Source organism: Dama dama, chromosome 4 (genome assembly GCF_033118175.1).
Source record: "Dama dama isolate Ldn47 chromosome 4, ASM3311817v1, whole genome shotgun sequence".
Lineage (NCBI taxonomy): Eukaryota > Metazoa > Chordata > Mammalia > Artiodactyla > Cervidae > Dama > Dama dama.
Window position 1 is genome coordinate 11,478,470 of NC_083684.1, and position 27,937 is coordinate 11,506,406.

General features: G+C 48.1%; 1 protein-coding gene across 5 annotated transcripts in view; it reads left to right on the forward strand.

Annotated features, from left to right (window-relative positions):
* Nucleotides 1-27,937, forward strand: part of WWOX (WW domain containing oxidoreductase) — an 886,744-nt gene that overhangs the window by 1,132 nt on the left and 857,675 nt on the right. For all 5 annotated transcript variants that reach the window (XM_061138077.1, XM_061138078.1, XM_061138080.1 and 2 more), the window contains exons 2-4: nucleotides 5,056-5,120; nucleotides 6,557-6,614; nucleotides 9,081-9,259. In XM_061138077.1, coding sequence (XP_060994060.1) covers nucleotides 5,056-5,120; nucleotides 6,557-6,614; nucleotides 9,081-9,259 — 302 coding nt within the window. The remainder of the gene's footprint in view (nucleotides 1-5,055; nucleotides 5,121-6,556; nucleotides 6,615-9,080; nucleotides 9,260-27,937) is intronic.

A 27,937-nucleotide genomic window follows, 5' to 3' on the forward strand; every position in this document is an offset into this window, starting at 1 on the left:
CTTTCTAGAAAGAAAAGCAGGAGGAAAAGACCGTGCTTCATTCTTTGAAAACACGTTGGGAAGATATCCTGCGTCAGGCCCTTTGCTGAGCGCTGGTTTTACTGAGATAAATAAGACCGCTTGGTGGGACTTACACTTGGTGGTCCAGTGGTTAGGACTAACATCCTGCAAGATGCCTGTTGTGGCCAAAAAATAAAAAAGGTGGTCCTCACACAGTGTGTGTGATGAGTGGCAGTGTGCCCAGCATGAGCTGTGCGGGCAGGTGGTAAGGTGCCCGGGGTAGTTGGCCCCTGAGCCCTGCCTTAGGGCACAGGTAGAAGTGGGCGGGTCTAGGGGCAGCTCAGGTAGAAGAGACCGAGGCCCGGCCTGTGCCGTGGTGGTGCAGGAACCTGAACCCCGGGGAGGAGGAAGGGCCCTGCTGTGCCTCAGAGGAGCTGGGCTCCACGGTCAGGACCCCGGGGTCCACTGAAGCCTTGCGGCCAGGCAGTGAGCTCGGCTGTGTGTCTTTAGAAGGATGATTTCTGCTCTGAAGGACCGGAGGGAGCCAGGGGCTCCGGGCGGCTCCTGGATGGGCATTGGCTGTTGCTGTGGCCTCTGCCTGAAGGGCTCTTTGATGCCTCAGAGCTGACCTTCAGTGTCTCTGCCCACGAGGGCGTCCCCGTGCACGGGCCCTGCCCTCTCTTCCTAGCATCTCGCGCTCCCCTGTCTGTAGTTCTCTGCGCTCCACTCGGCCATGCCTGCTGTCTGTCCCTGCCCAGACTGTCAGTGTCGTGAAGGCAGGGACTGTTCCTCGTTCCGCTCTGTCCCCCATGCTTAGCATCACGGAGGTGTAAGATCAGTCCATAGGGAGTTAAGGAAATGAGCTCATCAAGCAAAGGTCTCCTGGGCCTCCCTGGGCGGGTGGCCTTCTGGGCCCCGGGGCTGTGAAGATGCACAGGGCCTGCCTCCTGGCTTCCGGGGCCTCCCCTGCTCTGGGTCGGGCCTGTCCCTGTTCTGGCCTCTGTCCCCAGAGCTCCCTTTCAGGTTTCACCTGGGGCGTCATGCTCGGTCCGGAGGCTCCTGTGGCTGTGGTCACTCTGCTGTCTCCCTGAAAGGTTGTTGCTGAGCCGTGAAGGATGCCAGGATTCTTGGCCTTTGGAGGAGAAGAATTCAATCTGGGGCCAGTGATGTGGCTTGATAACTCAGAGCTTTTGTGTGATAAAGTTTTATTAAAGTATAAAAGAGACAGAGAAAGCTTCTGACATAGACATCAGAAGGGGGCAGAAAGAGTGCCCCCCCTGCTAGTCTTTAGCCGGATGTTTTATGTCTGTTAGAAGTTATTAATCAGGTAAGTAGCTCAGTCAGTAAATCATCTGCCTACAGTGTAGGAGGCCTGGGTTCGATTCCTGGGTTGGGAAGATCCTCTGGAGGAGGGCATGGCAACCTACTCCAGTATTCTTGCCTGGAGAATCTCACGGACAGAGGAGCTTGTTGGGCTACAGTTCATGGGGTCACAAGAGTCGGATACGACTTAGTGACTAAACTATCACCAATCAGATAAGGGAGACACCTCAAGGCTGAAGGAGTTTCACCAGGCCCCTCTTCCACAATATGCATTTTTGAGATAGGATAGCATGAGGTGTTCATCCCCCAGCCATAAAACAATTGATATGAATACTGGTTTGTTGAACTATTATCAGCCCAAGGTTTGAGAAAAGAAAAAAAAGTTAGTCTTAGGTGGAACCATTTTGAAGAAAGGCAAATTCCAAATCAAATACATAGTTTCATTAACATAGCTTAAGAAAGATATTTCGTAAGAAAAACGCATTGGTGAGCTCAAGGTTTGAGAAAAGTTAAGTTCAGGTGGAACCAGGTGGTGGTGTGGCAACACAGAATTTTAAGAGAAAAAAATCTGACACTTGTAGTTGGTTTCCTCCTGCTGCTTAAGGGAGAGAGAAAAAATGTCTGCTACTTGCAGCCTCTTCCCTCCATGTGGGGACCCCTGCCTGCCTGCCCATCTGCCTCTCACCGCCTGTGCCTCGCCTTCTGCTGGGTGACCTCTCCCTCTGCTTCCTTCCTGAAAGGTGTCCACCTCCTTCACTCAGTAAGGCCTGCAGGCTCCCGCCGGCTCCACTGAGGGCTTCCAGGAGCCCATGGGTGGGGGACTTTGTGGTGCCTGTGTGGTCCCTGGAAGATACCCCAGGGCCCCCCAGTGGTGGTTGGCCCTGTTGACACTGACTGGGGTGATAGAGCTTGGCAGGCTCCCAGCTGGGGTGGTGGGTGCCTCTCTCCAGATGTTCTCCTCTCCACCCAGCCCTCTGGTCTTTGCTCGGGGTGAAGGATGTCCAGAATGACCCCGGCTCTGCTGACCTGCAAGCATCCCGAGCCTTTGTTCACTCCCAGTTCTGGAAAGTCACTTGTCCCTCGGGGTTTGGGGAACCTGACGGATCTCTCAGAAGGTTGCCCTTGGAGTCCTTCCCTTTGCCCAAGGCCTTCCTCCCACTGCTGTGGGATGCCCCCCACCCCAGCCAAGGACTGAGGCCGCAGCTCCCAGCCTGATCTCTGGGGTCTCGTGGGAAAGCCCCTCGCAGCCTCGCTCCTCCTTTCCCGTGTGGGATCTGTCAGCCCCTCGGCCTCCCCACTAGCAGACCTCGAAGGCTCACATGCCCCCAGGGAGGGCCAGTATTGTGGCGGAGGGCAGCCTGGTCACCAGAGTGAGCTGGGGGCCTTGCTCGCTGCCCTGACACCGTCCAGGGTAGTCCCTCTGCCTTAACTGGGGGCGGGGGCTTGGTGCTGGGGGCCCTGGCGCAGTCCCGGGGGTCTTCGGGGCCTTCACCCCGTCCCCCTTTGCTCCTGAAGAAGGATGGCCGGCCTGCCCAGTGGGAGGCGGGTCCCTGTCTGCAGGAGGCTCTGGGTCTCCCTGTTGAGCTTCAAAAAAACCCCAAAACCTTAGAAGAGCATACTTGAAAGTGATAGCCATGTAATGTGGTGTGAATTTAATTTTGATCCCTTTGTTTTACATTAAGATCAGTGTTAATTATCTCTTTAAGTGACAAAAAGAAAAAGAGAAAGCTTGCTGAATGAAAAGAAAAATAAAAGAGGACATCTTTTTGAAGGAGAATAAGATAACAGTGGGGACATGTTGTAATCTTCTGTTCATTAAAAAGTCATTTTAGGTTACAGTGGAAAGGGAACAGCTTTTAATTAACTTTTATATGAAATTTATTTCAAATAATCCTTTTCTGTCAAAGGCACAGTTCTTAGTTCTTCACACATGTAGACTGACTGAGGCTTCTCTGACCCCGGGAAGTGGGGCTGTTACTACTCTCTTTGTACTGACGGGAAAACTGAGGCTCAGGGAGGTTTAGTAACTTCTCCAAGGGCACGAGGCTGGTGAGCGGGAGGACCAGGAAATGTGGGCGTCAGGACCGGGACCCTGAGTCTGTGGGAGATGAGGCAGTGTCTGCAGAGCCTTGCCGTTGCCACAGCTGTGTTGGCGTCCGGGGGGTAGAGGCCAGGGATGCCGTTCATCACCCTCTAGTGCCGAGGATGGTCCCTGCTGCAGAGCGTGGTCCCCCCATTCAGGAGTGCCGGGGCGGGAGCAGGGTTACCCTTCCTAGGGAGTCGGGGCTTCCTCTCTCCTAGCAGGGCTGCCCATGCCCTCTGTGCAGGGATCTGACCCATCACCGGTCGCTGTCCCGGGTCCAGTCTCTCAGCTTCCCTGTGCTGCTGGGGAGACTGGCTCACTGGATGTATGCAGTGCGGGAACTCGGGTGTGTGGCCCTCTGAATTCAAAGTCCACAGTGTCCCTGCGCTGGCCACTGAGAGTTTGCAAAACACCAGAAGCCGGCAGTTCCTAGAAAGACCCTGCTTTTGACGTCAGCATCTTCCAGGAGCATTTACTTGCTCTCTGTATTTATTCTCTTTAAAATAATGGCTCCAGGAGAACTGTTCTGTCATCTGGTTGTCAGTGATTTAGTGTTATTGTCTACTTTGGCCTGAGCCTGTGAACTTGGAATGCTTCTTGCAACATGCAGCTTTTTCTGGCATTAAGTAATTTTATGTTTTTCTTGACACTAGGTCACCTGTTGACAGGTGTCTCTAGTCTGTTATTGGCTTGTGGTTTGAATTTGAATGATAACTGTATATGCTCTGCTGAGATGAAAGGCTAGTTTGGCATGGGAGTCAGACCAGCTTGTATATTTGATTTGTTCAAAATAGTAGACCATTTGAGGGCTTTTTATATGTCAGATACCGTGTCCAACCCTTTTTGTACAGTATCCTCATAACATTGTCCTGAGATCAGTACTAAGATTATTTCCATTTTGCCAATGAGGAAGTTGAGGCTCCAGAGCTAAGTAACTTGACCTTTGGGGCTATCTTACCACTTCTTAATTTCCTCTTGGATGAAATTAGGAATCAGCACTTAAAAAACACTTTGAAGTTAAATCTAGGGACAGAATAAACATTGAAGAAGATTTGTGACCCCATGGACTGTAGCCCACCAGGGTTAGGGCAAGAATACTGGAGTGGGTAGCCTTTCCCTTCTCCAGGGGGTCTTCCCAGCCCAGGGGTTGACTTGGGTCTCCTGCATTGTAGGAAGATTCTTGACTGTCTGAGCCACCAGGGAAACCACTAAGATTAAGGTTGTATCTAAATTATATCTACATGTCAGCATTATAAACTAGACTGAAAATTTTCAATCTATCCTGGAATAAAACTGAAACAAGTACAAAGCAGAATACTTCTCTAGATATTTTGAGATATTAAGCGAGATTTCTAGAGTTGACCCACAACCAGGGTCCGGTTCCATCTTCTTCCTCTGTCTTCACCACCGGTTCATAAATGCAGGCTTTTACCAGACTGCTGCTGCTTGCAGCCTAGAGAATTTGACCTGTTGCAAATAGCTATCTTATGTTCTGAATATTTCTTTGTGAACGTCTGACTTGACTACTCTTGAGAGAGAATTATGTTGGGGAGAGAAAAGTCTAATGCCATGGATTAATTTTAGAAGTGTATTTTAGAATTTTAGAAGTGTAACTTTTCTTATTGTTCTCTGGATTTTTTTTTAAACAGTCACACTGAGGAGAAGACCCAGTGGGAACATCCAAAGACTGGGAAAAGAAAGCGAATCGCAGGAGGTTTGTATGTTGTTGTCATAAAGCAGAGAACCTTGTATGTTAGGCATGGTTCATATGGGAACACTGTCACAGGCAGAGGGTCTGCTGAGGAACTGGACCTTCCCTCTCGGGAGCTTGTAGGATTTGGTAGAAGGAAGTGATGAGAGTTTTGAGTGGAGTGCTGATTTCTTACTGGCCTTAAAAATAAAGTGTTAAAATAACAGGGCTCTTGAACTCACAGTTCATTAAGTCTTTCCGTGGTTGCACTGTTTGTGAAAATGTTATTGGTTCCTATCCTGGAATTAAACATACCAGTGCTTGATAGAATTCCACGAAGCTTGTGGTGACTCGTAGGTGTTTCTGAGTATGTGTGTCATCCATGGAGTAGAAACGTAAGAAGGTCCCTGCCCTCAGGAGGTTGAGGGTCTATTTGAAAAGACAGCATGTACCCGTGGAAGAAAAAATGAAGCTGCTCTGTAATAGGAGTCATCACAAGTCAGCACACAAATGGTACTGGCTGCCTCCTGTAGTGTAGATACATTCTGGGAATTCATTCAAGGGAGAATTCACGTTGATTGGAGCAACCAGTAAGGATTTCGTGAAAAGCAGGAGCTGAAGGGAGTGTTGAAGAATGATGAAGAATGAAATAGTCTTAAAAATAGAGTTACCATGTGACCTAGCGGTCCCAGTCCTGAGCATATACCCATATAATACTCTGTTTCGAAAAGATACATGCACCCCTGTGCTCATTGCAGCAGCATTCACGATAGCCAAAACATGGAAGCGACCTGCATGTTCCTCGGCAGGTGAATGGACAGAGGTGTGTGTGTACAGCAGAATCCTGTTCAGCCATAAACAGAGTGAAATATTATTTGCAACATGGTGGACCTAGGGTTTGTCATGCTAAGGAAAGAAGTCAGAAAGAGGCAAATACCGTGTGATATCATTTATATGTGGAATCTGAAACACGACACATGAACAGGACTGTGAAACAAACAGGCTCACAGACATGGAGAAGAGGCTTGTGACTTCCACAGGGAAGCTTGAGAGGAAGAGATATACATTACCGTGTATAAGATAGATGAAAAAGCAGGTCCTACTGTGCAGTGTAGGGAACTGTATTCAGTATCCTGTGATTAAACCACAATGGAAAAGAATAGGAAAAAGAATATATATATATATAAAACTTAAGTCACTCTGCTGTACAGTAGAAATTAACACAATATTGTCACTCAAGCATACATCAATAAAACTAAAAAGAATGAAATAGTCTTACTTTCCAAGCAAGAGACAGAAATGTGGAGTCTGGTTGGGTAACAGGCCTTCAGTACCTGCCGTAGTTGGAACCTGCGACCTGCTGGTCCGGTGGGAGACTGGGACTGGGACTGTGGCTGAAAGGGCGGGGCTTCAGTTCATCCCACCCCTCCCCCAGGCAGACCTGTCTTCCTGTTTTTCAGATTTGCCCTATGGATGGGAGCAAGAAACCGATGAGAATGGACAAGTGTTTTTTGTCGAGTAAGTGTCTACAAAGAAACTGTTCTTGGCCTTCTTGCTTTTGTAATAAGTGTATACATTGTAGAAAAATATTATATAGTATGTAGTTGTAATCTTACCAGCAAGAGTAACTACTGTTAACAATTTTTGAATTTTTTTCTTTAATGTTTTCTGTACATATACTTAAAAAAGAATGTATTGGGTGGACTGTTTGGTTAACTGTTTTTGGCACATAATTCTTGTGAGCATTTTCTCGTATCCTTAGCAAGTTTTCAAGAAAGTGATGTTTCTTTTCTTGTATTGTATATTGTATCATTTTGTATAGATATACTATAATATATCAAATTACCTACTGGGCATTGATGCTGTTAAATTTCTGTGATGTGGCATCCGTACAAGCAGACCTTGTCATATTGCACCTCACAGATACTTTTTTTTTTTTCTTTACAAATTGAAGGTTTGTGGCAACCCTACCCTGAGTGCCTTTTGGCCCCATTTTTCCAATAACATTTGCTCAGTTAGTGCCTTTGTCACATTTTGGTGATTTTTGCACTATTTCAAACCCTCCAGTGGCATAAAGGTTATGACTCACTGAAGACTCAGATGATGGTTAGTATTTTTTAGCAATAAAGTATTTGTTAATTAAGGAATGTATGTTTTTTTAGACACGATGCCATTGCACATTTAGTAGACTGTAGTGTAAACGTAACTTTGACATGCACTGGAAACCACACAGTTTGTATGACTCAGTTTATGGCAAGCAGCATTCATTTTGTTCCATTGGTCTGGAACTGACCCCACTATGCAACATCTCCAAGGTGTGCCCATAATTAAAATGTTTTGAGCATCCTTGTCTGTAACACTATCTTCAGAATAAATTAGAATAACAAACAGCAACAGTAACCATGTGTCCAGCACCTAGCATGATCCAGGTGTGTTTCTAATTACCTTATACCTGTGGTGTTAACTCATTCAGTTCCCAAAATGCTCTAAGGCAGGCCAGCGCTCAGCTGCCTGGCCAGTCATCTCCCGCTCTGATCCTGTTCGAGTGCTGATAGACTTAGCAGCAGTTCCCTGTGGGAAGAGCCCAGGCTTGTTTCCATGGTGTGAGGACTTCACCATAGGTTATTTCTGGTTACCGGGGTGCAGCTGCTGAGGGCCTGGGAGAGGGATGCATGTTTGTGAGCCAGGGTGACCGAGGCTCTGGGAAGCTCTGTCGTCTGCATGGCTGGAGTCAGAATGCTTACCTGGCAACTGTGGTTAAAAGTCAAATGGAAGTCGGATTATTCTCGGCTCTTAGTGTTTATGGGGTGACGAGTATAGATTTTTAATCTATTTAGTTTTACACACACATACACACTACAGGTACATTTTTTCAATCTATATATATATTTTTTCGCTGCGCTGCAAGGCTTTTGGGATCTTAGTTTCCAGACCAGGGATCAAAACCCAGGCCAGGGCAGTGAAAGCCCCGGGTCCTAGCCACTGGGCCTCCAGGGAACTCCCACAAATACATTTTCAGTCGTGAAATCTTTCTTTCTGGCGAGTTCGTCATAGCTTTCAAGATACGTTGAGGCATACCTTGAATCCCAAGGTTACATTTAAAATGTGTAAAGCAAATCCTATTCAGTGGGAGCAACCAGTCTTTCTGTATGAATAGGATGTACCAGTGTGTTTTAATACATCGTTTACAGTATTGATATATTTAATTGTTGTTTCTACAAGATTTAGACCCACTCCAAATCAAAATTAGAATGTGCGGATATAGTCTTAAAATGCAAATGTTTAGAAATTTTAGTAGTTGACCACTTTCATATTTATTGTTGCAACTTTGAGTTTCCTACTCAGAATCTTCTTCAGTTCAGTTCAGTCTCTCAGTTGTGTCCGACTCTTTGCGACCCCATGAATCTCAGCACGCCAGGCCTCCCTGTCCATCACCAACTCCCGGAGCTTACTCAAACCCATGTTCATCAAGTCGGTGATGCCATCCAGCCATCTCATCCTCTGTCGTCCCCTTCTCCTGTCCCCAATCCCTCCCAGCATCAGGGTCTTCTCCAGTGAGTCAGCTCTTAGCATGAGGGGGCCAAAGTGCTTAGGCCTTTGAATATAAGAGATTTAACTGAAATCTGCCGACAAGAGTGACCGGCAGATCTTATAGCCATGTTTGCATGACTTAATTAAAGAGCCCCAAGCCTGCTGTGTTTTTGAGACCTGAGGATACAAGGCAGCGCTTATTGTACATTACAACCTCTTTTACAGGCAGTTCCAAAGAAAAAGCTTGGATGCCTATCTTCCTAGGCAGGACGGTAATCCTTCTGGAGCCCAGGACATGGATCAAACAGACCCCAGGTCTCTCCAGGGTTAAGAAAGAGCCTGTCTAGTCCCTGAAAAATGGAGTTTGCCTAGCCTACACCGGAGGATTGTCCTGTGGTCATAAACGCCTCCGTCCACTGCTGTGGGTTCACTGCTTTCTCCTCTCCTCTGCAGCCACATAAACAAAAGAACCACCTACTTGGACCCAAGACTGGCATTCACCGTGGACGACAATCCCACGAAGCCGACCACCAGACAGAGATACGATGGCAGCACCACGGCCATGGAGATCCTCCAGGGCAGAGACCTCAGCGGCAAAGTGGTCGTGGTGACTGGGGCGAACTCGGGGATCGGTGGGTGTCAGCCGGCAGTCGTGATGATTGCTGCTCTTCTGTCGCGTGCACGACGAGATCCACTCTAGCTGGGGGAAGTTTTGTTCAGTGATTCTCTGATTTAAAAGATACTTGTAGGCTCTTCAGCTTTCGGGTCATTAAAGTCCCAGGTGCTTTTTCGGTCCCGGCGTTTCCGCGGAAGGAAGGCCACGGAGGGGCTGACCCTGGATTCTCCGAATGCTGCAGTCATAGGAGACAGTGGTTATTTTGGTTCTTAAGAGAGGCGGCAGGCTCTGTTTGGGATTTTCTGACCTGGTCTGCGTGCTGTGCAGACACAGTCCAGTCACCTGGTCCCTTGAGCCTGACGTTGGTTGGTAGCAGGCTCTCGGTGCTTGTGGGACAGGGCACAGCGGGTGGCCACTGGTCGCCGAGAACATCCCTTTCCTTGGAGAGCAGGATCTTGTTTCTCTGCAGAGCGGCAGAATCCGTCCTTGTCTTGACCTCTCGGTGGCCCGTGTTGCCCCACGGTGACCGTCATGAGGGCAGGGCTCCCGGGGTGTCACAGGCTGGAAGAGAAACCGCGGCCGCGCAGGTGGCCCCGCCGTCACTCCCCCCGTGGTCTCGTCTCACTTGGGTCCGGTGACGTGAGCGTCTGAGTCTGTAGGAGCCGCTGCCCCGAGTGAGGGCGCGCAGCCTCAGGTTAGCTTACAGGAGCAGGACGTGGAACTGTGCTCCGCTGTCTTCTGGCAGGCTCTCTGTCCTTAGACCCTGCGCAGCCCCAGCCCCTTCCCGCCCTGCCTCCTCCCAGCCGCCTCTCTGACCAGCTCTGGGTCCTCAGCCTTCTGTGCCTCTCCAGGTCTTCTCTCTCCAGCTTCCATAATTTTTGGTGACCCCTTCTTGAACTCGCAGAAACATTTCCTGGTATCATCAGGGCAAGTCCAGGTGGTGACATTTTCTTAGAGCTTCAGTTGTTTCAGAGTGCAGGGTCAAAAATCTAACAAGCTACAGTCCCAGAGCAGAACTTTTTTTTTTTTTCCTTTTGAAATAAGACTGGACATCCTCCTTTAATTTATAGTTTTATTTATTCGTTCAGTTGCTTTTTGGTTGCCCTGGGTCTTTGCTGCTGCATGCGCGAGGCTGTCTCTGGCTGTGATGAGCAGGGGCCGCGCTTCCTTGCGGTGTGCCGGCCTCTCGCTGCAGCACTTCTCGTGAAGCACCGGCTCTGCGGCATTGTCAGGAGTTTCGTGTGGGCTCAGTTACTGTATGGCAGGTGGGGTCTTCCTGGACCAGGCATCAAGTAGGTGTTCCCTGCGTTCCGAGGCCAACTCTTAACCAGGGATGCCTCAGAGCAGAACTTTTGACTATCACATGTCTATTAAGACAAAGAAGCAAATGGAAACTTTTTTTTTTTTAATTGAAAGGGACTTATTTAAAAATCAACTCTCGGACCTCATCTTGGACTGAGAATGTGTTCAGTCCAATTTTCTGAATCGCATTGGCATCAATTCTACATATTTGTCATTGATAGAAAAAATTGATGATGCTATATTAAAAATAATTGCTAGACCCTCAGTTATCCAAGAAACACTGTGTCGTGTTGATTGTGTTGACCACTCTTTGTGAGGGTGTGGACTAAGACAGCGTAGAATAATTAAGAAAAAAATAAGGACTTAAGTCAAATCTGTGTAACACTCAGTTACCCAGAGAAGTAACCAAAAGATCTCATTCCCTTAATCTTGTGGCTGGACAGTTTTTCCCTTCGTTAGTAAGGCGTGACTCCTGATGGTCTGTGTATAAGTGGTCAAACTTGGCTCTGTCTGACACGTGGCACACCTTCGCGTCTGGGGGAAGCCCTGCTGACAGTCTGCTTGCCACAGGAGGCTTGTGAGGTGGCTGTTGTTACTTAGTTGCTAGGTTGTTTCCGGCTCTTCTCAGACCCCATGGACTGTAGCCCGCTAGGATCCTCTGTCCGAAGGATTTCCCAGGCAAGAATACTGGAGTGGATCCTTCCCCTGAAGTTTCCTTCTTCAGGGCATCTTCCCGACCCAGGGATCGAACCCATGTCTCCTGCTTGGCAGGCAGATTCTTTACCACTGAGCCACCTGGGAAGCTGTAATATGGGACCAAAGGGGTTGGTCCGGAATGTATGGAGAGCTCCGTGTGGTGGGGTATCGAATTGTGGTCGGAAGGGAGGAGGAGGTTCTGGAGCATGGGGAAGAAGCGTGCTACTGGTCAGAGCAGACCTTGGGCCTCTCAGAGGGACTCTGGCTCTTCACAGCTCTGACTTTTCCCTGTCCCTGTTCTTGAGTTGTCTTGTGAACCCTGCACAGGGGTGCCTGTGGTCTCGTAGCATGTGGTGGCGAGTGGTTGTGCTCAGGCTGGCAGGGAGGTGGGGAGGGTCTCAGGGTGCCACGCTGCCCCCCTGTCCCCAGCTCTGACCTCAGTTGCCTTCAGCTCTGCCTCCTCACCCTGGGGCCCCTCCACCCTTGAGAAGCCCAAGTCTGGGGGAGTTCCTGAGATTTGTTTCCTTAATTTTGTGAAATAATATTGGACCGAAGATCCTTGCGAGTAACTGTCACACTGCGGCCCCACCAGCAGGCTTAAAAGAGAAGAGCTGAAGGCAGGCCCGTGGCTTTGCAGTCGTCTCCAAGGCGGCGTTGCTATCCTGTGCCGCGGCCATGCAGTGTCCCTGCCCTGGGAGGTGGTGCCGTCCAGGGGGAGCCCTCCCTTCTCCTGAACTGTGAAACACGCCAGTTTAGACCTTGCTATCACCTCTGTTTCTGCCCCTTCACACGGAGCCATGGAGAGAGCGCGACCTGGGCGTCTTTGTTCCACCACTCCTGGGCACTCAGGACCCACCTTCTGTGGGAGCTTGGCTGGTGCTGGCCTGCCCTTGCCCTTGCCCCTCAGGGGGGCCCGTGACCCATGTGGGAACTGCCCAGTCTTCAGCCTCTTGGACGTCTGTGCTCTTGGGAGCAGAGGTGGCTGTCACAAAGCATACCAGCCTTTATTTTGAGAGTGGTGACTCCACAGCTGAAAACATAGGTAGCCTGATCAGCTTTATAAACGTTGGTTTACAGATTCGGTGTTTTCCCGTGATGGTTTGGTTGAATTCCTGATGGGATACTGCTCTCTTGGACTTGTCCTCTGGGGACCCAGGCCCTGGCCATAGGAGGGTGATGATAGCATCCCACGTGTCTCCTGGGCACGCCCCACCAGTGCCCTCTCCCCTGGCTCTAGGGGGCTACAAGTCTTGGGACGTCACCTCCTCTGGAACTCAGCTTCTTGTCCCCTCGAGCTCTGTCTGAGCACGATCTGAACCCGGAGGCGTTTGTAGATGGAGCGCTGTGGCTGTGGACCGCTGTCTGGAGCTTAGCACCTCAGTGTCTGGGCCAGTCCCCCCGTGCACCAGAGCTGCTGCTCACAGACCCTGCGGCCGGAGCCTGGCTCTGCCCGCTGACCCAGAGAGACGAGGCGGGAGGTCGTTTCTGTTTGTGCTCCGTGTAGCGCTGGCCAGGAAGGAGCAGGCTTCCGTAGCTCCCTGGAGTCCGTGGTGCGACGGAACCAATCTGGTAAAAGAAATGAATGGAAGTGGCTTCAGCACGGTAATGGTTCAACACAGACAGAGTCTCCCGCCAAGTCCCAGGAGAGGGGGTTTCAGAGACTGGGGGTCTCCCATTGTGGAAGATCCCATAGCTGCTTCCTGGGACTCAGGCCTTTTGATCGAACTGGTTGTTGGCCCCTGCCTGTCAATAGTGCAGTGCAGACTGCTGCCTTCTCGCACCTGAGGGCTGCCCGTGCTCCTCAAAGGCCAGACCCTTCCAGCGCGGGGCTGCCTACGTGTGGGGCTGTGCCTGCCCTGCGCGCTGTCTCCTGTGAGCAGGCACGTTGGTTGGAAGTCGTGCGGATGGTTGCAGGGGGCAGAGTTATCATCACGGCACCTAAGGAGAGAGTTCCAGCTTCTGTCACAGCAACTGGAGAACTGTTGACGAGGGTGTGCATGCAGCTTCGCTATTTTCAGTCTGCTGTGCACTGGCGATGATGAGGAAACTTTCTTCCCGACTTCCAGCTTCTTAAAGCTTTGTTTCGTCTTGGCTGTACTGGTTCTTGATTGCTCTGCGGGCTTTTCCCTAGCTGGGGTGCACGGCTCCTCTGTGGTGGCTTCTCTTGTCGCAGAGCATGGGCTCTAGACCCCTGGGCCCAGCCGTTGTGGCTTTGGGGCTCTGGAGCACAGGCTGAGAGCTGTGGCCGCAGGCTTCGTTGCTCCACGGCACGTGGGATCTTCCCGGATCAAGAATCGAGTCTGCCTCCTGCTCTGGCAGGCGGATTCTTTACCCCTGAGCCACCAGGGAAACCCCCAACTTCCAGTCTTAAAACCAGCAGTGGTTAAAATTTGATTTTTAAATCCCTTTTGGAGTGTAGTCAGGGTGAAACATTTCTTTGACCTTGATAACGCTGGGCTGTCTCAAATGTTGTGACTTGAGATTTGGAATAGCCTGGCCTGCTTTTGATTTTTGAGTCAGAGGACCCATTAACAAGAACAAAACTGTTTTTTTCCCCCTGAACAAATACAAGCTGGCCACCTCAGTATATGCCAGTAAAATGTATTTTAGGACCAACATGTCCATTTTCTATTGATGTTTATGTTATATATGATAAATCTCCTTAAGGTTTATTACAAGAATTCTAATAATGTGTGTATATTTGTGTGCATACTTATATACCAAAATTTATATACTTTGAGATATGAAAAAAAGATGTATGTTCACACTATCAAAGTCAACCCCAAATTTGTTCTTGAAACAAAATGGAGGTATCAGATTTCCAGCCTGGAATCACAGAGTGCTGGAGTTGAATGTTGAAACTGGTTGTTTTGGTTAGAGAGCCTGTGTTTTAGAGCTTGGGGTCCTGTTCCAAAATCATGTGTTGAAATTCCAGTGTGAAGTGTACTCACTGTATTCTTTTATCCTACAAATCATCACCACGATGAATTCATCTCTGGCGTAAATTCTACCAGTTGTACGGTGATACTAGAAGAGTGCTTTTCTTCGTGTGGAAAAGTGTATTCATCCTGAAGGTTTTCAACCCACCAGAATCCCTTCCACTCCACCCTCAGATCTTTGTTATTCATTTCTACACCTAGTGTAACTAAATTTTGCCTTCTGGCCTAAATCACACCATTGACTCCCCCCGTCCCAGTTATTCCAAAAGATCCCATACGTTCAAGGCCAAGAGGGTGCCTTGGAGTCGTTTTCTTGGTTAAAACTCCCTCATATGGGATCATTACACTTGGGATCTTGAAATGCCGGATTACAGTATCCTTTCTGGTTGTCAACAAGATTTAAACTAGTGGGATCGTGACATTTATCTTCTTTTTAAGAACCTGGTGCTCATTAAGTGGAGGGGAATTTTTTGAAGTAATCTAAATGATCTTTTGGGAATTCAGACCCCCATTTTAAATGAAAAACATTTGTGACTATCTCTCTTTTATGATCAAATACACCCATGTAAGTGAAATGATTTGGCAGTTATTCCGAGAAACTATTGAGATTTTTGACAGTATTGAAAGAAGTCCTTGAATAACATTACGTAAAAATTGAGAATTAGTACTTCTGAATTAAAGAACCTTTTTTGCATTTAAATATTCTTAGACATTGAATATACATGGGAATCACATGATCACAATATTTGAGAAGCCATATATCTTAATGAAGAGGTCAACTGAAATATTCTAATGAGCCTCATCTCATAATTTGTTAATCATATTTAAAAACTTATTTAAAAATTATGCAATAGATAGTATGTAAATGATATATGTGCCTCAGTAGATGTCAGCTAAAACTTTTTTGTCAGATGAGGTCAATTGAATTTCATACTTGTGTGTATGTTGAAATTTTAATTTATTTGCTGTAAATAAACATAACAAACAAGGTTCATACAAGCTGCTATTCATTGCCAAAATGGTTTAAAATCATCACTTAAAAAGAAGTATTTAAAAATAGTTCCACCCTAATTGAGATTACAAGTATTTTATCAAGTTTGAAAACTTGTCAGTTATTTCACTTAACCCCCAATATAAAATATTTGATTTTTTGCTTTTGCATGGTACATAGCAGTTGTGAGGAAAGAAAGGGTTCTGTGTATTTTGTGTGAATTACCTAGAAGAGAAATGTCTTCCTATAGGTTTATATTTTCTCTCCACTAGAGGGCGCTGTTGCCCTTTGATACAGTTAAACAAAAGCAGTAGCATCTCAGTCCAGTTTCCTTCCTCTCAGCGGGGTCTTGCTTTCCTTTTTGTTAAATAATGCCTTTTGCTTTTCTAACATACCTTTCAGGGCTTGTGCTTCCTGGTGAAACAGTTCACACTGAAGACTGTTACTAGTGTCAGGCTTGTTTCTCTTTCTCACCCCTTCCTCTCGTCTCCCCCTTTTTTCCTGGTATGAAATTCCAAGGATGAAGAGATCCATTTAGTAAAAAGGCCCATTGTGCTCAGGGAGCAGCCCATTCTGCCAGATTACACAAGGGCATGTGTTCTCATGACATTATTGGTTTTGAGTGTGCTGGCCTATCAATAATGTGGTTTTTTAATTTCTAAGTGGAAATTGTAATATTTAAATTCTAATACCACTGTTTAAGGTTCATTTAGAAGGCCTTGGTGATCTTAGTTTTTTCTAACAATATAGAATTTCTCTGCCTCTCTCCCCCAGCCTACTCAGTGTTACATAATTTATTGTAATTAGATTGCTTAGTAATGATACATTTTTGCAGCAGAAAGAAAATGGGTCCTTTTGGGCTTAGTATATGTTTCTTAACTAAGAGAGGCCACGTTAAACCAAATACTTAATATGAAGCAGACGGCCTGTATCTTCACGTACAAGATCTTAAGGATGGTAGTTTTTATTTTGGCTCTGTAACCCGAAGTTGGAGGCAACCCATTAATTGTATGCTTCAGCTTTCAAACAGAAATTTGACCCAGAAGAGAAAATCCTTTTGGCTTTATGAAACTACTTATTTTCAAATTTTAAATGGGGACAAAATGAATACACCATATTACATGCTTTTATTTCTGTTCTCTCTCTCAGCAACCTTTTTCTCTCTCCAAAATGAATAGAGCCAGCAAGCGTTGCGAATATACTTGTAATGGTGTGAAACTCCTTCACCAGTCTTAAAATGTTCTGCTCATTGCTTTACAGATGCTTTCATTGTCTGTTCCGTAAAAATGGTTAAAACTCTGTGGCTGTTGTGGGAATCATTCCAGACTTAACGATGAAAGGCCTGCTGGCTGTCGGAACCCCCTTGACCGTCGCTTGTTTAGGGTGATGCAGGATGATGCCACGTTTGTTCTTCATTCTCTGCAGTGACGCACACTCACCCCCACCCAGATCCAAGTCCTCAGCCTTTTCCAGAGTAACTTCTGGGGGGGGGCGGGGCGGCAGGGCAGTCAGTAGAAGAAGGGCCTTCATGCAAAGATCTCTTAAGTCCATAGATTGATGAAAAAGCAAATTCCAGAAACTTAAGAGGTTCTTGCCTGAATTTCTGATTCTTCCTTCAGCTTAGTAAGTAAGCAACACTGTGTTTCTTGAAGGGTCAGTGTTTACAAGGCGTCCTGTAGATGAACTGAACGGGAAGCGTCCTCTATTTATCTTAACGAGTTGTGTGACAGGGATGGGCTCTGAAGTGTTACGTGTTTACCAGGCTGTGCTGCTTGGTTGTCGGGATCCTTCTTGTTAGAAGCCTCACTGAGACAGTGCTGTCACTGAAACCAAAGCAGGCTCTCCTCTCTAGAGCCCGAGAGGATGACTGAGACAGCGTGCTCCAGCGAGGCGCAGAGGTGTGGGGTGGGTGCGGGCGCTGATGTGTGTGAGACGGGGGAGGCAGTCTTCCCGGTGCTTGTAATACTCCTGCCTCTGCAGGCTGGGAGGGCCAACAGGGTGGGTGGAACCAGGCCTCTCGCAGGAACAGATGATCTGCTGAAAAGAGGGACAGAGTTCTGAATCAGGGAGGTTTCTGGTGTAGTTGCATGGAAACTGAAGTGAAAAGAAACAAGACCGTTTCATTTCCACCCTCACTTCTGAAGGGTGCTTTGTTATTCCAGTTTAGTGTTGACTGAGTGCTGTCCTTTTGTCTTACATCAACAGCTCTTTAGAATTTGCAGATGTTCTGTACCCCTTGTCTTATTTAAAATTCTCATTGCAGTGCTCACAAGCTGTCCTGAACTTGTGTCTGGCTGAAAGCCAAGAGAGGTCAGGTAACCCGCCCAAGGTCACACAGCTCCTGAGCCATGGGTACCTGCAAAACCAGAGCAGAGAACTTCCGAGTCCGTGCCTGGGGCCCTCTTCCCCTTGCTGCTCCCTTCCTCAGAGGAACAGGGCTGAGTCCTGCCCACACTCTTCCCCAGCAGCTTATCCAGTCTATCTGAAGTCAACAAGTGTACCTTAAAGATCTACCAGAGTCTGCTCTGTGCCAGGCTGTGTGCCAGTGTGGTGTCTGAAGGGAGGGTGGAGACCTGAGATCTCGGGACTGCTGGATGATCATGGGTTAGTACTCGGATAGTTTCTCGGTCAGAAGAACTCCCGTTTGCTGTCACTGTAAAGTTAGCTTGGGGAAAGCATCTTGGGGGACAGGAGCTGGCATTTATCAAACTCAAACATGTGCCAGGTGCTGGTCCAGAATTATTTGTTATTGTTATAAAACGTGCTCCTTATGGAAAACTGAGAAAATGCAGATAAGTGAAAACAAAAATACAGATAAGAAAAAAAAGAAAAATCACCTCAAATCCTTACCAACCAAGAGTCACTGTCAATATGTAGTCTGTTTGACTCCCAGCATTTTTTCCTTCGCTTCTTCTGTGATTTTTCTGTTTAAACTGTGGTCATGAAGACCTTTTGCTGCCATAGAATATTCTACAGCATCATAAGGGGTTGCATAGCCATTATATGGTTCTAACCGTTTCCCCTCTGTGGCACATTTGGGTGGATTTCAGCATTTGGATAGCTGTGGAATGGAGATGAACATTCTGTAATTAAATGTTTCTGCCCATTGGTGACTATTCTAATAGGTTTATTCTCTGGAAGTGGAATTGCTGAGTCAGGGGATGTGTTTCCTAAACTTAAAATCTTGATTTGTTCTGTCAAACCACACCCCCGGAAGCTTGAAGCAATTTAAATGCCCATTTGCTCTGCATCCTTGTCAGTTTTGGCATTTAGCCTTTTTTTAAACAATATCACTTAAATTTGCACATCTCTGATAAGATTAATCAGCTTTTCCTATGTTTGGCCATTTGTATTTTTTTTTAATGATTTTAATTAATTCTTTTATTATTTGTTTTGCCTGTGCTGGGTCTTGCCATTTGCAAGCTTTTCCCTAGTCGTGGCGAGTGGGGACTGCTCCTTGGTTGTGGCTCGCAGGCTTCTCCCTGCGGTGGCTTCTCCTGTGGAGCGCTCTCACGGGCTCTGGGCGCGTGGGCTCCGGTCGCCGCACCAGGGGCTCAGAAGTGGCGGTGTGTGGACTTGGTTGCTCCGAGGCATTCGAGATCTCAGTTCCCAGACCAGGGATCCAACCCTTGTCCCCTGCATTTGAAGGCAGGTTCTTAACCCCTGGACTGCCAGGGAGGTCCCTGTATGCATTCTTTTATGAATTATCTTTACAGGCGTAACTGTTGGATATGTATTGGTTGCTAATTGATTGCTTGATTCACATGGCATAATTTAATTTTCAAAACGTCCCTTCGTCTCAGAAGTTAATTTACCTCAAAGCATCTGTTGTGTAACTCCACATTCAGTGTTGGGACCCAGAGGCAATTCATGAGAAGGAAGTTGGCCTCAGCGCCCAGCTGGCTTCACTAACAACTTGTAAGCCTGTGTCTCATCACTCGCACCAGCTACAGCTCCCATCACAGGCACCCCTGCTTCGCATATGTTTGTGGATGGGGGCACCCTGTAAGTTCAAGGTTGGTCAGCTTGCAGTGGAGCTTGAGTCCCATGATGATGCACAGGTCACATCCGGTCCTCTGGGTTTTGCAGGTCTCCCCCCAAATCGTCTCTTCGTGGCTGGAGCCCCTCTTCAGAGCCTTGCTATGCATTACCTTATTTGATGAGCCTGGCTCCCGTGTGGTGAAGTCATACCACTGCTGAAAATAGTTCTGCTGACAGTCGGGGAACCCAGATAGGTGGCCGGTTTCTGTCTGGAGAGGCAGCAGGGTGCCAGGGAAGAGCTCGGGACTCGGGAAGCCGACATGACCCAGTTTCCAGACCTGGCCTAGACCACGTCCTGTCTGAGTGACTTGGGCCCAGTTCCTCTCCTTCTCTGAGCTCTGGTTCTGCATCTGGGAGACATGGACACCTTTTCTGCTTTGCAGAGTTGTTAAAGATGGGAACCCCAGAATACCCAGGGAATTGTCTGCCCGACACTGCAGGCACTTAATGAACTGCAGTCATTTCGGTAACAGGAGGCAGGGCGATCAAGTTACTGAAATTAGTTTGGTATTTTCCTGGCTTCCTGGTTCATGGATACTCGAAAGGCTGCTGTCATATCTGCGAGTTTGTCCTAAAATGACCTTTTTCAATAAACTGTGTTAGGCATCTACTTGTCTTTGGTATGAAGGGAAACATTTGAGTTATTTTTTTTTGTTTGGAGGTCAGATGGTAGATGCATTCAGGAAAAAGAGTCAAGTGAAGGATGAGGTTATTTTTCTTGCAGGCACGGAAGAAAAAAAAAAGATCAATTAAATTTGGGAGGAAAAAGGAAGGAAAACTATTAAACCTTAAGTGGGTGCATTGTAGTAACATCTTTATTCCAAAAGCCTAGCATCAGAGCTCTGGTTCACTTGAGTTTGTGATGGTTTACAGGGCTGCCCGGAATATCAAGTATAAACGCCCAGCTTAGCTGTCCCATTCACTTGAAACTATGGAAGAACCCATCAGCGTGGATCCTTTTTTGTTAGGTGTTGGCGAGCATCTTCTCCGAGTTCAGAAAGGTAACCAGACGTCAAGTACCTTTGCTGAGCCTCGGACCCTCGATTTGGTGGTGATGACTAGGAGACTTTGAGAGAGGCTGTGCCACCCAGGGTTGACAGGCTGTGTGATGCTAGTCGGATCCTCGGGAGCAGAGGCCTGGGGTCAGCAGGGCGTCTCTGAGGAGGCTGTCACCACGCCGAGTTTCTGTAGGTGAAAGCGCTGCTGGGCCTTGGATGGCGTGTTTTCCGGTTGCTGTGGCTGCAGCCTCCCCGGCCCTTCTGCACCTCTGCTTACAGTGCTGAGCAAAGACAGAGGATCACGGCAAGTGAGGATGGGGTGCTCTTGGCTTGTGTAACATCGGTGAATTCGCCAGCAACACCTCCATTGTGGAAGCTGTTTTCCCAGTGATCACATGAAGCCAGAGGATGAAAATAATCAATCTCTTCCACACGGGCAGATTGTGCAGTGGCGGCCACCGGTGGCCAGAAGGATGGCTCCCAAAACTCTCTGCATCTTTCAGTTTCAGGTCTGTTCACTGCCTGCCACTTTTCTGCCTGCTGCGTCGTACAGGAGGGCGGCTGTGGCGTCGCCTCTCCGCAGCTGGGTTTGAGAAGCTTCTTTCTATCAGTTGAAATATGATCACTGTATTCCAAGTGGCAAGAATACTGGAGTGGGTTACCATTTCCTTCTCCAGGGGATCTTCCCAACCCAGGGATCAAATCCGGCTCTCCTGCATTGGAGGCAGATGCTTTAACCTCTGAGCCACCAGGGAAGCCCCCCAAGTGGCATTACTACGGGGGCAAAAAAAAAAAAAAAAAAAAAGAAATGCTGTTACAGCTTTCTCAGGAAAGGAAGTTTCCATTCCAGGTCCTTGTACCAGCTTGAGTGTATGATAAGGTGCAGAGTTAACAGATGCATCCAGGGGGACGTCTCAGTCAGGGAGCGGAGTCGGGTTTTTGGCAGAGGGTACCCTGCTTTCAGCCTAAAAAGCTGACTTGGGAGCCGCGGATCTCTGTGCCTGAGGGCCTTTCTGTACCAAGCCTGGCCACGGCCGATTGCCTGGTGTTTCTCTTTCATGGTCCCGTTGGCCTGACCAGGGAGGGGCTTGAGCAGCGGAAGCCTGTGGTGTCTGTGTGTCATCATGGGACCCTGTCGCTTACCCAAGGGCACACACGCATACAAGTTAACTGTTAAACAGTACCATCCTGCTCGCCTGCAGCCCTGGAGGTCAGAAGTCTGAAATCAGTCTTGCTGGCTGAGGTCAGGTGATCTGGCAGGGCCCCCATCGGGAGACCCTCTTTTCTCACCTTTTTTTTTTTTCTATTTTTTTGCCACACCATGTGGCATGCTGGGGGATCTTAGTTCCCTAATCAGGGACCGAACCCGTGCCCCCTGCAGTGAAAGCATGGAGTCTTAACCACTGGACTACCAGGGACGTCCCCTCCTCACCGTTTTATTCTTTAAAATTGTCATTTTAAGTGATTTTTGGCTGCGCCGGGTCTGTGTGTTGCGCAGGAGCTTTCTCTGGTTGCGGCAAGCAGGGCTCCTTTCTGGTTGAGGTGCGCGGGTCTCTTGTCTCAGCAGCTTCTCTTGTGCAGAGCATGGGCTCTGGAGCACTCCATTCTCATGGTGCACGGGCCTAGTTGCTCCGTGGCACGTGAAACCTCCCTGGGTTGGCAGGTGGGTTCTTAACCACTGGGCCACCAGGGAAGTCCCCTCCTCGCTTGTTGAGAGGCTTGGCCTGTGGACTTTTCCTCGACCATGAACGCATGTCACTCCCCACTGCGTCCCCTTCTCCTCTTGTAGACAGATCTCCCTCTTACAGCAACACCGTTCATCACCTGGGGTCCAGCTGCACCAGCAGGACGTCCCCATCTCAGGACCGTCGTCCTCACATCTGCAGAGTCCCTTCTGCCGCAGGTTGACTCAGGCTCCGGGCCTTGGATGTGGGCTCTTCGGGGGCTACTCCTCAGGTGCCACAGAAGGCGGTGGCTCGTCCGCAGGAACTCTTCTGCAGCATCAGAGCCTCCTGTCCCACGCCTCTGCCCCCCTTCCTGCTGGGGTCTTTGTGCCGGGTGGTGGTTTTTCCTCAGCTGTGTCTGGCCCGGTGCCTGGGTGCTGTGAGTTTGGGAGCAGCCCTGTGATTGCTCTTGTCCTCCGGTCGGAGTCTGTCCAGGACAGGATGGCGTCTAAATGTTGCCGACACGGCAGTGCTGCTGACTGGCTTCCAACTCACGTGACGTGACTGAGGGAGGGGGCCCCTCCCCCACCTGCGCGCCCTCTCTGGGAGCCGCCTGGTCCCGGGTGGAGCCTCCCAGCTGGGACGGAGGGGTCACCGGGGGCTGTAGCCTGGATCTGGCCTCAGGTAGTTGGTCTGGTCTGCGCAGAAATGACCTGTGGTTTTGTTTCTGGTTTTGTTTCAGATGAATTGCCAACAGGTTAAAATCAGGAGAGTTAACTTAAAAGTGGTCTTGAGTTGGGGTTTCCCTGGTGGCGCAGTGGTAAAGAATCCTCCTGTCAATGCAGGAGACGTGTGTTCGATCCCTGGGCCGGGAAGATCCCCTGGAGGAGGAAATGGCAACCCACTCCAGTATTCTTGCCTGGGGAAGCCTATGGACAGAGGAGCCCGCTGGGCTAGAGTCCATGGGATGGCAAACAGTTGGACACGACTTAGCAACTAAACAACAAGAGATCTTTGAGTTCTGACTCTCAAAAAAATCAGAAGAGCAGGCCCCAGTGGGCTGTGTGCCCTGCGAGCAGAACTGCACTCAGGCTGTCTCCTGGGAGCACGTCCTGCTGCCCGCCTGGTCTGTATGGACTCTCAAGCCTGGAGCCCTGGTGTCGGGAGACCGGGCTGGCAGGTTTGCTCTCAGCAAACACTGACCGCTGAGAACTAGGTGCCAGCTTGTCACAGCTGTGCCCTCGATTCCATCATTCCTGCAATCGGCAGACTGACCGCTGAGAGCTAGGTGCCAGGTCTCCAGCACGGAGCCAGACAAGACCCCATGCCTCTTTAGAGCTGTAGGCTACCCAGAATCTTGGCCACTTGACCTTTCTGTTTCTAGAGGACGTTTGCATCAGTTTGCTTTACGGGATAAATTTTTTTTTTTTTAACCAAACATTTCCCTGTACACATGTACATACGTAGTTTCTAATTACTTCTGTAATTCTCTGTTTGTATTTAAAAGCACAGGATACTAAAGCCTTTTTTGTTTAATTCTTGAGATGTCTACAAGTGAATCATCAGGTATGTTCTTGTAAATGAAAGACAAGGTTCGCTGGCTTGACTGATGCTCTTTAAGTCTTCCTGGCAGTCTCTGATTCCTCTTAAGCTTCATATCCACTTTGGCCTCTTCCGAGTAACTATGAAGGAAGGCAAAACCTGCGAGTAAGTACAGGGTGAGCGAAAAGTCACCGTTAGCTTGAACAAAGCCTGGATCTGTGGTCGGTGCCGTGGCTTTTACCTGTCATTTGTATTAATCCACACTTCCTTTTCTTGCCTTGTGCTAATAAGCGTACAGCTGTGTTAGCATTTTTTTTTTTTAATGTCTGTCTGCCTTTTGATGTTTGTATTTATAGTCTGAGCAGATCGGCCTACCGCTCAGATGGTATGTGCTAAAAATTCGAGGTTGGTTTGAATGGAAGGCTTCCTCGTTTCATTGGCGGGCAGATTGCCCTCCCGGTCCTGGCTGTCTCTCCTGTCCTGGATTCTGTGCTTGCCTCCGCGTTTGGACTTGGCCCTGGAGCTCTCAGCCCTCCCTTCCTCACGCCGCCGACCGTATAGCGGAGCTCTGCTGACGCTGGTGTTGATCCGACAGGGTATACAAACGGGCTGTTACAGTTGCCTCGGCTCTTCTCTGCCTCTTTCAGTTTCTCAGCTCCTCCAGTGGCGTGGCGGCAGCAAAGCACCGTGTTTGACCATGGCGTGGAGAATTGTTGCCCAGACTCTGAATTTTACATTTTGTCGCGGCGTCAGGGAAAGCGGTCACATTTTCAGATTGTGTATTGGGGTTTACAAACTCCAAGCAGATTTTTTTTTTATTATCCATTATATAAAATTTAAACATCAGCTGAATTTCAGGCTTCTGAAAATTTTTGGATGGCACACTCAGTCTTCAGGAGTGACTTCCAGATTTCATGTTTCAGTGACTGTAAAGCTGGTCCGGTCTGGACTGAAGAATTGAATAATCTTCAAAGGCTACAGCAGTCATCATTATGTGTTCTGTTTAAACTGTCCACAGAGAAGTACCTGAAAGTGGAACAGTTTTGAACTAACTCCCAAGGAAGAAATGCCAGTGGCTTTATAGGAATGTAGAAGCTGAACTACCAAAGCTTCTACACTGCATGTCCTAGGAGGTTAACGCGAGGGACGCGGGCTTACATAAGAGAGGCGTGCACTCAGGGGTGTGAGTTGAACTGGGTAGGGACAGAGTTGTCACGTGTAGAAGCAAGTGACTGCAGGTTTAGCTTCTGCTCACCTAACAGATTGTGTGCATGTTGCATGGGTATTAGGGGGCTCTGTGTGCCTTCTTCCACGTTCCTTGACTGTTTGCTTCAGGAAGCTGGGCTTTATATTGTATGGTTCTCTGTGTGTGTGTGTGTGTGTGCACGTGTGCGCTCTTCCGCATCAGTGGGGAGAATCAACTCCTGTGACAAGTAAGGAACAGCAAACACTGTTCATGTTGACTCAGCTGTTTGCTTAAATATTAGTACTGAACCTTAGAGTCAACATGCTCGCAAGCTGGCTTTGTTTTAAATAAAGTCCATAATAGAAAACTCTCCACTCCTCCTGACAACATTTCTGCATAGCTCTCTGAAATCTCTGCTTAGAAATTTACTGATATTCCTAATTCTGGGCGTTGCCATAAATGATCATGTGGACGTTGAAAAAACTGTTTTCTGTGCACAGAATGCTTGTAACGTTAGCCTGCTGAATTTTACCCATCCCTTAAGTCTTTGGGGAACCATTAAGCCCTCTTCCTTAGTTTCCGTAAGCTTTTTCTCATCATGACCGGTGTGAGAGTTTTCTTTTTCTTCTGTGATTCAGAGCCCGTCTCTGGCTCATCTCTGTGTTCTCTGTTTAGTTTCTTATTTTACTTTAATCTTTCTGAACATCAGTATCTGTCATTATGGTATTTAAGCTCTTGGAAGAGTCCGGCGGTTGCCAACTTTTCGAGAAAATAAAGCACTGTGCTGTTGTGATGTCCTGCTTAGGCTGAGTTAACAGCTCCACGGTATTTGGGGAAGGTCATGATGAGTGGGTGCTGCTTGTTTAATTAATAGTAGGGACGATCTTCCTTGTTTTGAGGAGCATAGCTCGGATTTTGGAAAGCTTGATTGTGTTTTTCTTCCCCTGCATGGTAGACGTGAAAAGAACCAGGAGGGTATGAGGATATATATAATGTTGTCACACGCTGATCCCGCTGTGCTGGTGTGTACAAGAGAGAAAATCCAGAGGAAAGCCTTCAGCTGCAAGGAGAGGCAGTGTCTGGTGTGTGTGCCGCGGGTGCAGCGAGAGAGAAGAGGGCAAGAGTGAGGCACGGAGCAAGGGGAGGGTGTCGCCCGCACGCTGAGGCATCCCGGCCGGGCGGGCATGTGGACCCTGCAGCGCGGACCCCGCGGGCTCCTCTGTCCTCGGGGATGAAGACAGGCCCTGCTGAGCGGGGAGGGTGCAGACTCTCTCCACAGGTGCACCTCCTGGAGCTGGGGTGCCGCGCCTCCGGGCACTCTTGTTTTTCCACCAGAGGATTAGCAAGGATACGGCAGCATGCAGCCTGAGTTTTTAAAATTTTTAATTGGAAGATAATTACTTTTCCATGTTGTGTTGGTTTCTGCCACCCAGCAGCCTGAACCAGCCCTGAGTATGCACATGTCCCCACCCTCGTCAGCCGCCCCCAGCCTCCACGTCGCTCCTCTGGGTGGGCAGAGCGCCGGGCTCACCCCTGTGCCGCGGGGCGGCTTCCCACGCCGTGCCGCGCACGCTGCGATAGACTGTCTCGGCGCTGTTGTCCTCGGCGTGCTGGGCCTGTCTCAGTGCTGCTCCCAGTTGGCCCACCCCTCCTCCCCGCCGTGTCCACGGTCTGCCCTCCACGACGCAGCTCCTGCCCTGCATTTGACTCCACTGTGCTGACCAGGTGTTGGGGAGGACTTCTCTCTGAGAAGGGAAGGTTTTTGTTTCCTTCAACATGAATGCTTGACGTCGTCTCTGCATTTCTCTTTGGAAGCACAAGAGAGAGAAAGGCAGAGCTTGGACTTCGAGCTCGGAACTCACTCAGGTTCTCTTACCCCATAGAGGGAATTCTGTTAACTGTGTTCTGATTCTGGAGGCCAGCTCTCTCGACTCCTATATGTTGGATCACAGGAGACTCTTCGTTCTGTGAACTGAGACTCTTTCTTCCATCCATGACATTGATCTAAATCAGGCTTTCTTTTCTTTCTACTAAATTTTTCAATTATCAAGAGGCTAAAAGAATAATTAGACTGAAAGTATTACTGGGGGATAAAAATTAAACCACTTCTGCTAAAACTGACCCAAAAAGATAATAGGAAGGAAAATGACATTTCTAGGCGTTTCTGTCTGATTTCCCTTTCTACTTGATATGAAATCTTTCAGGAGTTGAACACGGGTTTTCCCAATGGCTTAGTGGCAAAAAAAAAAAAAAATCTGTCTGCAATGTAGGAGACTCAGTAGATGTTGGTTTGATCCCTGGGTCGGGAAGATCCCGTGGAGGAGGGAACAGCAACTCACTTCAATATTCTTGCTTGAAGAATCCCATGGACGGAGGAGCCTGAGGGCCTATAGTCCATGGGGTCGCAAAGCGTCGGGCACAACTGAGTGACTTTGAACTCACACACAGACGTTGAACGCTGAAGTGTGTGTGCATTCATGTGACTTTCAAGATCCCTAGAATAGAGTTCACCCCTGTAACTGGAATTTATCCAGCAAGCAAATGCAGGCAGCTGATTGGCTTATACGTGCTTGATATTGAATGATGAGTAGGTGTGATAACTATATATAAAATTACATTAAAGTCCAGGAGGTGCTTTTATGGCGTCAGGCTGGAAATGGGATCCGATTTTCTTATGGCTTTTTCATGTCCATTTTGATGAATCTATTTATTACTTCTATAATGAGTAGTATACATGGTTGGTTAGCCAAGTTATTGAACTTTATCAACCTTGGCTGAAATTCACAATGCGTGCCAAACTTGTTGTAACATGTAAGAAATTACATCTGGGCTAAAAGGTTCAATAATGATTACTCTTATAATGGAATCTTTTACAAAGCATGGGATTTCACGATATGCCTATGCTTTTTAAAAATTACAGCGATACAGTGAAACAAGGAATGATGCAGAGCTGAGAAAAAGGATTAGCTTGTGGAATAGATTCAGATGGGCACAGGTTCCTGCAGCTCCCAGGACGTGGTGAGAAGAGTTTCGGGTTTGTCTCCTGATTGTGTACTTCAGTGTTGGTTTTCACATGGCTCTCAACTTAATTTTTTTTTATTTCTTTAAACCAGAATTTATTGGTATACAGAACTCCGTTTCATAGATAAAGTGGCACATTATTACCACTTCTATCGTACCAAGTATTGAAGGTTAAAAACACAGAAACATTTGGTTTTGAAAACACTGCAAATAGCCAAGACCTCACTGGAGCGAGCCTTTATCATATGACTTGTGAACTTTGGGTCTAGAGGACAGAACCTAATAGTGTACTGTTATACCCCATCTGTTTATAA